This window comes from Sus scrofa, chromosome 6 (assembly GCF_054392235.1).
Source record: "Sus scrofa isolate SSC_HxYL_T2T_F1_AM1 chromosome 6, Sscrofa_HxYL_maternal_Yorkshire_Landrace_v2.0, whole genome shotgun sequence".
NCBI lineage: Eukaryota > Metazoa > Chordata > Mammalia > Artiodactyla > Suidae > Sus > Sus scrofa.
The window spans coordinates 76,424,347-76,437,559 of record NC_139388.1 but is presented as its reverse complement, the minus strand read 5'-3'; the positions used below and the strand labels follow the sequence as shown (position 1 = coordinate 76,437,559).

The following is a 13,213-nucleotide window of genomic DNA, read 5'->3' as shown; positions in this document are numbered from 1 at the left end:
TTGCTGAGCCACAACAGGAACCCCAAGGAATCATTTTTAAATGATGAAATACTTCAAACGTTATAACGTACAAACACCTGTACTCCCCATAGCGCACGCTTTAACAAACCTCAGTGTTGCATCATATTTGCTCCAAGTATTTTTTTTTTTTTGGCTTGTCTTTTTAGGGCTGCACCTGAGGCATGTGGAGGTTCCCAGGCTAGGGGTCCAATCAGAGCTGTTGCTGCCGGCCTATACCACAGCCACAGCCACACCGGATCCTGAACCCACTGAGCGAGGCCAGGCATGGAACCCACGTCATCATGGATGCTAGTTGGGTTTGTTCACCACTGAGCCACAACGGGAACTCCCGAGTTTTGTTGTTGTTGTTGTTGTTGTTAATGAAAACATTAGATACCACTAACAACAACAACAAAACCCTTTGTGTTTCCCTCTCTCCCCTGGAAGAAACCACTGACCGGAAAGGATCACACATCCTCGCCCGAGTGTTTCCATTTGCATCCACGCTGTTCTATGTGTTTCTGAAATTAAAACAACAGCAGTGCCTTTCATGCATGGTCTACAATGTCCTTTTTTCTCTCCCTTAACACATTCTGAGCATCAGCCAGGTTGATACAACACCTCTGGTTCATTTACTTTAACTTCCGAGTAAAATTATATCATATGAACATCGATTTTCGCATCCTCCCTTGTGGTGTGACTTCCACCTTTCGCAGTCACAGAGCTGCTGCAGTCACCATCTCTGAGCACGTCTGAGGGCTGCTTCCAGGACAGAAATTCCAGAGTCAGGAAGGCGTACCGGCCTACGTATTTAACTTGCATTTCCCTGCTGGTATGAAGGCGGCTCTTTTCCATAGGTTTACTGACTGGCTAATGTTTCCCCCTGAGAACTGCCTGATCACATCCTTTGCTCAGTTTTCTTTGAGGATGTTTAGTCTTTTTTCTTTCTTTCTTTTTTTTTTTTGTCTTTTTGCTATTTCTTTGGGCTGCTCCTGAGGCATATGGAGGTTCCCAGGCTAGGGGTCGAATCGGAGCTGTAGCCACTGGCCTACGCCAGAGCCACAGCAACGAGGGATCCAAGCCGCGTCTGCAACCTACACCACAGCTCACGGCAACGCTGGATTGTTAACCCACTGAGCAAGGGCAGGGACCGAACCCGCAACTTCATGGTTCCTAGTAGGATTCGTTAACCACTGCGCCATGACGGGAACTCCTAGTCTTTTTTCTTATTGAGATGCAGTTCTCCTTATATTCTGGATACGAATTATTTCTCTGTTAGATGCACAGGGAATAAGACTTTGCTTTTCGGTTTCTTTATGGTGTTTTATTGTTGTTTGCGGTTTTGTTTTTTTGTAAAAACAGAATATTTACTTCAAGGCAGTCGAGTTTATCGACCCTCCCCTTCCCGCCGTACCTTCTGGAGTCCTATGGAAGCACTCCTTACTCTTTGACCTGACAGCGCCTCTTCACATGTTGCTTCCCCCGTTTACGTCTTCGGCCCGTCTGGAATTAATTTATACTCCAAGGCAGGAAGCTAAATTTGCATTTTTCCAGATGTCCCATCATCTTTTATTAACTAACCCATCCTTTCTCACTGATGTCTGACACTAGCTCTGCAATCCACAGCATCCCTCTCCATGCATGAGCCAGCTTCCGGTTCTCTATTATCTCCCACTGGACTAACTGGGTGTTCCTGCACGAACATGATTCTGTTTCAATTACTGTATTTTTTTTTTTTTTTTTTTTTTTTTTTTTGGTCACACTCATGGCATATGGAAGCTCCCAGGCCAGGGACTAAATCCGAATGGGAGCAGCAATGCCAGATCCTTAACCTGCTGCACCACAGTGGGAACTCCTCAATAACTGTATCTTAAATCACCTAAGTCTTGACCTCTCATACAGCCAGTCTCAATTTGCTGTTCACAACTGCCTTGGCTACTTTGGGCTCTTTGCTACGCAAATTTAAGAAGAGAATTTCCAAGTCTAGGAACAACCCTATTGGAGGTTTCATTGGAACCACACTGAATTTATAAATTAGGCAAAAGAGGTATCTGGGCTTTGTGTCTTACGAACCATGACTATGAGTGCATCTCTATTTATTAAAGAAAGTCCTTCCCTTGTGTTCTTTGACGATAATGAAATACCTGAAACCCAAATGGTGAATAAATAGCTCTTCGGAGATCATATTTACTGGTAAGCTCATTTCTGCACAGGAAAGCAGACTGCAAGTGCTGACATCCGGGAACACCAAGAACCGTGAAAAGGATACAGGCCTGCACCACTCCGAACTTGAGCTGGGTGAAGAGGCGCGCAAAGAAGTCCACGAAGAGACCCACCTGTGAAAAATAAGCCAGCCCCCAGGTGTCCCCTCGGAGCACCGCCTCCCCCTCCCCGCCTGTTCTGCCTGGCCACACGCTCCCGAGTTACCAACAGACCGTGTATGAATGGGCTTTCCTGAGTTGCCCTGGCTACAGAAGGTCCCCACCTAAGCACGGGCCCTCTAAGGACAAAAGCGGGTGCGCAGCTAAGCTGACAGGAGGAGAATAAACACGAAGACGGGAAAGGATGCCAGAAGAAATCTGAGACCAAGGAAGACCGCTGATGACTAGAGAGGCACAGTACAGAGATGTGTGAGGACCTGCTCCACTCTTTCCAAGGGCAATTTCACAAGCAGAATTCCAATCACGTTTTCAGTGATGCTGAGCTGGATAAGCAGAGGAGCTTAGATTACTTTCAAAAACAACATTCACTTGGGTGTAGCATACAGCTTTTGCATATCTGTTACTATTTTATATTTCATAAGTCACAATTTTGACTTATAACCATCTTATAGCCAACGGTTAGCCTGGTAAGTAAGAAAATAAGAGAAAACCACTCCTATTCCACTATTCCACTCTCAGAAGCCCAAGCTCTGGACTTAACAAAGATTTCTGATTTTATGGATTCAGGATCAAAGGCTTTGTGCCTTTAACTATGGCCTTGCCTCAGGCCAATGCCCAGAGGCCTTTAAATATTGAAACAATAAATGATGACAGATCAAAGAATAAGAGAGCCAGCAGCAAGAAGAGCTGGCTGCTATGTTATGAAGGCAGGTCCGCCTTCCTAGAAGGTGAGGGTGCTCTGTAAAGTTGCTGGTACTGATAAATGGCAGCTCCAAGGAGTCGGATGGGAAAGTAGCAGGTAAACCGACAGCAGATGGCTAGTGACGATACTTAGTAGGGGGAACTCTGCAACCAGAAACCTATCGAGCAAAACACACTCTGAAATTTCAATAAAACAATGACATCAACCCCAGCTGCCCCCACAATGGTATCAGAATGTTACAGAGGCCTCCCACCTGCCATTAATCTTAACTAGTAAGATGTTCCGTGACCTCTGAATACACTACAGTAAAAATCTGACGAGTGCCATGAAAATAAAAATTGTGGTCAGCCCTTATGGGCCATGTTACATTTAAATATATGTTTACATTTAATGGGTAGATCATGGAGAATGAAGCCGGAGACCTGTGGTTAGTTCTTGAGAAAGGTGGTATAAAGGGGCTACTGCTGAAGGGTACATACAAACTCTGGGATGGACTGCTGTTTCTGTCCCCTGTGCCCCTCAGTTCCTATGCTGAAATTCTACTGCACGATACGATGGTGTTAGGAGGTGGGGCCTCTGGGAGGCAATTAGGCCATGAGAGTGGAGCCCTTGTGAAGAGGATTAGTGCCCTACAGAGATCCCAGAGAGCTCCCTCACCCCTCCGGCCGTGTGAGGACACAGCAAAAAGGTGCCCACCTGTGAACCAGGAATTGGGCCCTCATCAGACATGGAATCTGTTGGCACTTGGTCGTGGACTTCCAGACTCCAGAACTGTGAGAAATAAGTGTCTGAGGTCTAAGCCTCCCAGTCTATGGTGTTTCTGTTACAGTGGTCTGAATGCACTAAGACAATGCCCTTTTCTAATGCTGTACTGATAGAAAGTCAGACTTGACATGTGTCACTCAGACTGGCTGCTAACTTTTCCAGCTTCTCTTCTCCAGGTTTAGGCGTGGGGAGTCAGCAGTTACAGTCCCCAACTGCTGCTACGACAATCTTTGGCCATGTGTCTTAATCTCCTCCTGCCTGCAGTTTCATCTGTGAACGCACTGACCCAGAACCCTGTGCATTCAAGCAGAGGCCACTACCTTCTAGGCAAAACGAGCAACCTGCAGGGAAGGTGGGTAGCATGATGGGATCAGGGTGTCCTGTTTACTGGCACGCTGTGCTCAAGGAAAGGGCATCGTGGCCACAGTCTTGTTCCCATTACTTTGCTTTTTCCCGACAGAGTGACCTCAACATCCACTGAGCACTCTCCCCACCCCCTATGCCATCTATCTGATGGGACCACACTCAAAGGGACAGGCTTGACCAAGGCTTCGAGTGCTCTAAAGGGCATCAGAGTTGCACGGCTCACTTTCATTTCATCAAGTGAAAGCAAGTGTGAAAAAGTGTCAGGATTATTAATTAAAAAAAAAAAAAAAAAAAAAAAGGAACAAGGAAGAGGCAGTCTCTGTTATAATGACAAACAGCTGGAGCTTGCCCCTTGACCCCCTCCACCCACTGGCCCGCCATCTCCCCGAGCCACCTGCTCACCAGCCCAGTGGAGACTCCAATGGCAAACACCATCATCCACTTCACCGCCTCATACCTGCGACCTTTCTGTTCACAAAGAAAAAGAGTGACTCAATTGACTACGGGGGTAGGTTGGCAGCAGGGAAGGAAAACATGTTGGCTAACCGGGTTTAGATCCCATCCCATATGGACAGAAGCCTGGTGATAATGGGTGGCATGGCGGGTGCTTTGCAACGTGCAAGAATGAAAAATATGAAGGGGCTGGGCCAGGCGCAGTGATCGTGGGTACGGCTGGCAGGATGAGGACTGAGGAATCCATGCAGGAAGCTCGGGGAAAGGGTTAAGAGGCCAAGGGGGTAAAGAAACTTACCGGAGTATTTAGAACAGAAAACGAAGCTGTCATAAGGCCTAGTTAGTCCCAAGAGATCAATAAGGGACTCACCTTATTATCCATGGTCTCCAAAACTTCCAGGTAAGGGTCATTGATACAGCGATCATAATCCAAACTCTGAAAGAGGGACATGTGGGTTAAAAAAAAAAAAAAAATCACAACCAGAAAGGAAGAATTACCAAAACCCAGAAGGGGATAAAACTCCCGATTCTTGTCACTCAGAGGGCAGATGGGCAGAGCAGCACCCGAGAAGAGCTTGTTAGAAACACAGAATCGCAGACCCCTGAGACCTGCCGTATTGAAGTCTGTACTTTCTTTACAGGGATATTTCAGCAGTACCGCTTTAGGTGCATAATTCATGCTTTAGGAAGTTTTAAGTTACATACTTTTTTTTTTTTTTTAATTTAGTCTTTTTGCCATTTCTTGGGCCGCTCCTTCGGCGTATGGAGGTTCCCAGGCTAGGGGTCCAATTGGAGCTGTAGCCACCAACCTCCGCCAGAGCCACAGCAACGAGGGATCTGAGCCACGTCTGCGACCTACACCATAGCTCACGGCAACGCTGGATCGTTAACCCTCTGAGCAAGGGTGGGGATAGAACCCGCAACCCCATGGTTCCTAGTCAGATTCTTTAACCACTTCGCCATGACGGGAACTCCAAGTTATATACTTTAAAATGGCATGTTTTTGCCAAACATTAGAAGACCTTCAACTATCACTAGTATTACCCAACTTACTCCATTAGATGAATAAAAGCTTCAGGAACCAGAACCAAATCAACTTAGAAAGTTTGATTTATTTATTTATTTGTCTTTTTTTTAAGGGCTGCACCTGCGGCACATGGAAGGTCCCAGGCTAGGGGTTGAATCTGAGCTGTAGCCTCCCACCTATGCCTATGCCACAGCCAACACCAGATCCGATCAAAGTTTGTGACCTACCCGCAGCTCACAGCAATGTAGGATCCTTAACCCACTAAGCAGGGCCAGGGATCGAACCTGCATCCTCGTGGATGCTAGTCAGATTCATTTCCGCTGAGCCATGACGGGCACTCCCAATTTATTTATTCACAGTTTTTAAAGCACAGTTGATTTAGAAAGTCTAATTTTAATTTTCTTCTGTAGTAAATATCTACGAAAAAGAGATTAGTCATGAGCCAAACATGGAGACTATATAAAAAACTTTCAGTTTGTGTTAGGAAGAGGCAGATTCAGCCCAGCTCCGAAAACAGCTCCTTAAACTTCACAGAACACAGAACACAGCTCTTCTGCAAACAATGTGCAGGTGTGCCAGAGACATTTGGAGAAACAATTCAAAGGAAATTATTTTATTTTTGCGTCCTGCGTGAGAAGCAAAGGCACCAAAGGAAAACAGCCTGCCATGTGCTCTCTCTCCCCATGATCTGTTGCTACCTACACGTCAGCGAGTGAACAAACTGGACACTGGCCTGGTGGCCACACTCCCAGGCAGGGGCTCACAGTCAGCCAAACACAGGTGTGACATGTGACAATTTATTCCATTTACATGACTACCCAAAGTCCAAATTCCTCTTTTAAAAAGGTCCTAGAGTCTCAACAAGTGACTGATCAAATCAAGCATCATCCACCCAACTACGGAAGACTATGCAGCCAGGTCTATGTAGACAGAGGTGGAAAATGTGAGAAAACTGAGTAAAAACAGCGAGATGCAAAATAAAGGCAGATGCAGAATAAAATGTATATGATCCTATCTTGATTAAACAAAACTGAGATTATTTGTACGTCAGTATACAATGCAAAACATCTGAGAAAACTGCTATCAGTGGTTGTCTCGGAGGTGATGTTTTAGAAGATATTCACATCTGGATCTTGGTTAAAATTCTCACAGCAAACATCATGCACTTTTTATAACAAAAAATTGCTTTTCTGATTACAAAAAAAAAAAATCAGTACACAATATTTCCGCTGGGACACTAGACCGATCCATGAATGATTAAATACATATGTAGGAGTTCCCGTCGTGGCGCAGTGGAAAGGAATCCAACTAGGGTCCATGGGGTTGCAGGTTTGATCCCTGGCCTCACTCAGTGGGCTAAGGATCAGGCGTTGCCGTGAGCTATGGTGTAGATAACAGACTCAGCTTGGATCCCCCCTTGCTGTGGCTGTGGTGTAGGCTGGCAGCTGTAGCTCCTATTTGCCCCCTAGCCTGGGAACCTCTATATGCCACGTGTGCGGCCCTGGAAAGCAAAATAAATAAATAAACACATACATAACGTATATTTATATGCATGTGCACACATGTATTCTGCACACATACAAATGTACAGCTGACCCTCGAACAATGCAGTGGTTATAGGAAGTGACTTCTCAGCAGCTGAGAACCTGCACTTCACTATTTCTGCCTCGAAAATGAAGGAATTGATAAATGACTCATCCAAGGGCAAGAAGGGGAAATTGTCTGGAGAGCATCAGGATTCAAACCCTAGTTCTTCTGATTCTATATACTGTAATCTCTAAGAGAACACAAACCTCCCCCCCCTTAATTTAAAAATCTGTAAAGTGAAAATATAGGCACTATATTCATGGGAAAAAAAAATCTGCATAGAAGTGGAACTGCGCAGTTTAAACCCATGTTGTTCAAGGGTCAACTCTATGTATACCCACACACACGTATATATCTTTTAATCAGTTAAATGACATCACATTTTAGGAACAAACAGGGAAAAAAATTAACACGTTGAAAAATATGACGATCTTTCATACCAAATACGTATAAAAATTACCAACCAATTAATTATTTGCTTGATGGTTCTAATAAGGGTATGGCTCCATAAACATTTAAAAGGTTTGCTGGCGTTCCCATTGTGACTCAGCAGTAACAAACTCAACTAGTATCCATCCTTGGCCCCGCTCAGTGGGTTAAGGATCCGGTGTTCCCGTGGGCTGTGGTGTAGGCTGCAGACGTGGCTTCAATCTGGTGTTGCTATGGCTGTGGTGTAGGCCAGCGACTACAGCTCTGATTCAACCCTGAGCCTGGGAACTTCATATGCTGTGGGTGTGGCCTTAAAAATTAAAATTAAAAAAATAAAAGGTTTGTTGATGTCCAGAATGAGCAAAGGTACTGAGATAGGAAGCAAATTAGTGGCTGCCCACAGTTAGGGGCAAGAGGAACAGGCCGTGACTACTAACAGGTGTATGGTTTCTTCCTGGGGAATGACAATGTCCTGAAATCGATTTGATGATGGTTGCACAACTCTGTGAATATACTGACACTGTACACTTTATTATTTATTTTTTTCCATTTTTGGTCACCCCACGGCATATGAAGTTCCCGGGCCAAGGATCAGATCCGAGCCACAGTCAAGATTTAAGCCACAGCTGCCAAATCCTTAAGCCACTGTGCCCGGGCGGGGATTGAACCTGCGTCCCAGGGTTCCCAAGACACCACTGTTCCTGTAGCGCCACAGCAGGAACTCCAAAAAAGTGTACACTTTAAATGGGTAAACTGTATAGAATGTGAATTACAGTTAAATAAAGCTGTTAAGAGGAAGATTTAGTAACAGTTACCCCCCAAAAAGACCAATCATTTCTCTTAAAAAAAAAACAACAAAAAATACTAGCTGAAAGTTTGACACTTGGTAAACAAGTACCAATGAACTATACGATCTGTTATTAAAAGCAGGTATTGTTGGACTTCCCATGTAGCACAGCTGGTTAAGAATCCGGTGTTGCCACTGCAGTGGCTCAGGTCACTGTTGTGGTGCAGGTTTGATCCCTGGCCTGGGAACTTCAGCATGTTGAAGGTGTGGCCAAAAAAATAAATAAATAAAAATGAAAAATAAATAAATAAAATAAAATCTGGATAAAGTCTAACTTTCTTTTTTTTTCTTTCTTTTTTCCATTTATTGGCCGCCCCATGGCATATGGACCCCCTGGGCCAGGGATCAGATCCAAGCCGCAGTCATGACCTAAGCTGCAGTTGCAGCAACCCTGAATCTTTAACTCACTGTGCCAGGCCAGGGATCGAACCAGTTGGCAAATTCCAGAGTCCTAAAATTATTTTGTCAAGTAAATTGCAAGGAAAAAGTCCCAGGGTTCCTAAGACGCTGCCCATCCCACTGCACTACAGTGGGAGATGCTAAAGTCTAACTTTCTTAAAAAGAAACAATCAAAAATCCCCAGATATTTTTACTTCTTTGCCATGACCAACTTTCCTTTATTTCTGCTGTATATGCTGCTCTTTGCTTTGAAGGACTAACAACTTTTTAGAAACTGAAATTCGTACAGGTGGCCTGCAGGGCTGCTGCCCATGGTAAGGAGCAAATACGGCACAGGGCTATGGGGGAAATGGGGCCTGAGATGTAGCCCAAGTTCCCCCAGGAAGGACAGGCACCTTAGGGTTCACACAAAGAGCACTGCCAATGGGCCTTGAGTTGGGGGTGCTGCAATAGCCTTTTATTGAAGTCTTTGGCTCTGAGGGGCCCTTTTTCCAACTCAAATGAGCACTATGGGCTCTGTGACCTGCACAAAAACAGTGGTGTTTGCTAACTACCCCCTCCCACACATAGGGAGTTGTTATTTTTCAAGCCACCTATAAGGAGACTGGATGTCAAAATGGGAGTCTAACATCTTGTAAGACCCCCAACTTTTCAGAGAAAGAGTCAAGGATATGCAATGAACTTTCACTAAGACAAAAGGAGCACATTTTAGAAAGATGTACAACAGGTTTCTCTAGCTGATTCCTCGTAAATAAAATCTAAGCAAATTTTCTGATTAAGTGCCTAGCTAAATTTGCTCTTACACACAGCAAATGCTCTGAGGGAGTTCATACACAGAGATGGTTACTTGGAAATACTAATGACTCACAAAAAAGAATATTAACCCATAAAATTTATATAAATATGCATATCAGCTGAAAGGAAATGCATTACAAATATGAGTGCAATTTAGTCAAAGGAAGAAAGGAGCCTGGGGAACAGTAGGTCAATGGAGCAGAGATGCTGTGCTGAGCTCCCAAGAGAAGCATAAAGGCTGAGACTGCGTCAGTCATGGTAATAGGATATCATCAGGCTCAATGAGGGGGTTCGAACTGACCACATGATATGGACCATTTTATACTAATTCACGTAAATCTCTTGACTACACACAGGCAAACAAGTATTTAACAAATACGAGAAAATACGGTGCTTTTTGATTGATTAAAAGCACTCGCATCAGAGAGGCGGGTTAAACTACATCATTGTGGTCCACCTGGCAAATTCCAGAGTCCTCAAATTATTTTGTCAAGTCAAATGCAAGGAAAAAAAAAAAAAAGATGAAGGTGGAACCTATTTCATCTTAAATACACTTGACTTAAAAAGATATATCAAACAAATGAATGTGAGGACCATTTATTTGGAACCTGATTCAAACAAACTATTAAAAAGTACATGACATTTATAAGACAACTGGAAAATTTCAACACTGGATATTTGATTTTAAAGAATCATTGTCAATTTCTTAGGTATGAAAATGGTATTGGGTTACGCTAAAAAGAAAGCCCTTACCCACTAATGATTCACACTGAATTATTTATGGACAAAATGATGTGATGTATAGAATTTCTCTCAAAATAATATAGGAAGGAGGATGTGGATGGGAAAATAGACGAAACAAGGCTGGGCATGAGCTGAATGATGTGTGAAGCTGTGTGATGAGTACAGGGGCTTTCTCTTACTATTCTGTCCATTTTTGTCTATGTTTGAAATTCTTTAGAATAAAAGGTTTTTAAAATTCCATGTTACACTACAAATCATTAGTACTTACACTAAATTCTACAGCATGAGTAAGATGAAATAGAAAAAGAAAATTAGCCTGGGTATGTTATTGTTTTAGAATACTGAATTTTCAAAGTCTGCACAACATATTTTTAAAAAGCATTAAACACAGACATGATTAATTCCACTCCTTGGAATTAATCCTAAAGAACCAATTAAAGATGATCTAGAAAGGATGGCCCCCACCATGCAGTTCACAATATAGAAAAATCAGATTAAAGAAACTGTGCCATAAGGAAATACCATTCCCCTATTTGAAAAGATATTATAGAAAAGCAGCTACTGATATAAAAACTGTCACCCAGTGGAGGGAGAAAATATGTTAAAATAGAGTATTTAGTAGAATCTTACTTTGCTACTTAAAAAAAAAAAACATGGAAAAGGATGTTTTGTTAGTGAATAATCATCTTTCAATGATCAGGGTTGTGGGTTTTTCTCTAGCCTCTTTTTGTAAATCATTTACAAATCCTCTATCACAACTGTGGCTTGTGTTTGTCATTGCAAAAGTCATAGAAATGTCATCGTGAACTGGTTAAATAATAGAAAAGCATTCCGCAGGACTGGCCTGGCCTTACTACACAGACACCCACTCACACACACACTCCCCTCCTCTCTGAATTCCATGCCTGAAATGGAGAACTACACTCAAGAATTAACATTTCTGAGAGAAGCTGCTTAGACAGGAAACAATCATCTGAAAACTCAGTTCACTCAGAAGAGAAGCAAAGTCTTCTTGTCCTCACGTGTTAGGAGCACACACTCAGTGGCTTTGACTCTGGGTCTCTGCAGGTTGTAAAAGAAAACATCTAATAGCAAACACATACTCTACCCAGATTAAGGTACCACAGATCCACGAAAACATGGAGACACACTCAGACCCTGCTTGGGGTTGAGGTGAGAAAAGGGCTTTTTAAACAGTCTCCTTTCCACAAAGAAGTTACCTCTTACCTACTCATCTCCTGGGAGAAAAGGTCAAAGAGCATCTCTGGTTGGAATCCTAATGCTTGGGTCTGAAGTGAGCAGGTCACTCACTACTTTTGGTACCCAAGACAGCATCTAAGAATCTTACCTCATAGTCTTTCCTTGGAAGGATCTCATCCTCCTCTTCCTGTGTTTCTCCAAGGATGGTCTAGAAGAACAGATCCACAGAAGGAAGACCCTCTTAATTTTTTTTTTTTTTTGTCTTTTTGTCTCTTCAGGGCCACACCTGAGGCATATGGAGGTTCCCAGGCTAGGGGCAGAATCGGAGCTGTAGCTGCCGGCCTACATCACAGCCACAGCAAGGCAGGATCCTTAACCCACTGAGTGAGACCAGGGATCGAACCCATGTCCTCATGGACACTAGTCAGGTTCGTTAACCACTGAGCCATGATGGGAACTCCTTAATGGTTTTTAAAGAGGAATGAGGCAAAAAAAAAAAAAAAAAAATTGGAATGAGGCAGAAATATGTACTGAAATCAACTGCTAGTTTCTAAGTCATCTGAAGTCATTTTCAAATGGGAACTAGACGGAAAAACAACCTTTTGGGATGGGGGTGGAGCGGGTGGGGTTCTACCCATGGGTGGGGATCTACCCTCATCCAACTGAGCTCTTCATCCCTACAGAACATTCTCCAAATAATCACTCGTCTTCAGGACACTTCAAAGATGTCCCTTGCCAGCTTAAGGTGGAAAATATTCAGGTTCCACCTGACAGCATGCCAAGTCTGAAACCAGGAGGGACTTGTCAACTCTGGGGACATAACTCAAGTTTTCCCAGAGTGCTTTGCAGATGGAAGCTGGAATATCAGTGACCCAGAAAAGGTGAGGAAATAGAGAAAGGGCTGGAGAATCTCAGCTGCATGATCTGCACAAACTCCAGTGGAGGAGCTCCTTCTGAAAACGCTTGTTTCATTCAAAACTCCTTTCAGATGGAAATAAAAGCATATGAGGACGGGATGCACTGGAGCAGGCCTGGATTCTCCCTCAGATTCCAGGCAAGGGTTATGATCACTCACACACACACACACACACACACACACACACACACACACACAAAAGCCCAGATTTGTACGCGTGAAGCCCGGCAGATGCTTCCAGAGCCCAGGCTGTTGTCCCCACGCCCCACCCGCTGCCACCTGCGGTCCATGTTCGGCCCGGCCCCACCCCCGGCAACGCCTCTCCCCGGTCCCTTAGCAACCGCCCCCTGCCCAGCCCCGCTCCGCCAGCTCCTCACCAGCTCCTCGGGAGTGCGGGTCTCACGCTCACCACAACAGCAGCACCACCTGCAGCAGCAGCACAGGGACCCCCTGCACCCCGCCATCTTCCTCCTTTACTGCCACCCTGGACCCCTCTGGCAACCCCCTCCCGCCCAGGATCCGCGCCTCACGTGACTGGCTCCGGGAGTGTCACGTGGCCCTCTCGTGCTTGGGGACGGAGACTGGGAGTGGCTGCAAACGG

The 13,213-nt window shown here is 44.4% G+C and overlaps 1 protein-coding gene across 5 annotated transcripts in view; it reads right to left on the bottom strand.

The window, feature by feature from the left end:
* Positions 1 to 13,108, bottom strand: part of CLCN6 (chloride voltage-gated channel 6) — a 33,804-nt gene extending 20,696 nt beyond the window's left edge. For 4 of the 5 annotated variants that reach the window (XR_014807059.1, XR_014807060.1, XR_014807061.1 and 1 more), the window contains exons 1-5: positions 12,990 to 13,108; positions 11,845 to 11,904; positions 5,039 to 5,104; positions 4,618 to 4,683; positions 2,270 to 2,336 (exon numbers count right to left, since the gene is read on the bottom strand). Coding sequence is in view for 2 of the 5 variants with exons in the window: in XM_005664997.4 (XP_005665054.3) it covers positions 2,270 to 2,336; positions 4,618 to 4,683; positions 5,039 to 5,104; positions 11,845 to 11,904; positions 12,990 to 13,076 (346 nt within the window). In the remaining 3 variants the exon portion in view is untranslated. Of the gene's footprint in view, positions 1 to 458; positions 522 to 2,144; positions 2,337 to 4,617; positions 4,684 to 5,038; positions 5,105 to 11,844; positions 11,905 to 12,989 lie in introns of all 5 variants that reach the window. The other variant, XM_084962803.1, reaches the window with a different exon arrangement.
* Between the last annotated feature and the right edge of the window lie 105 nt (positions 13,109 to 13,213).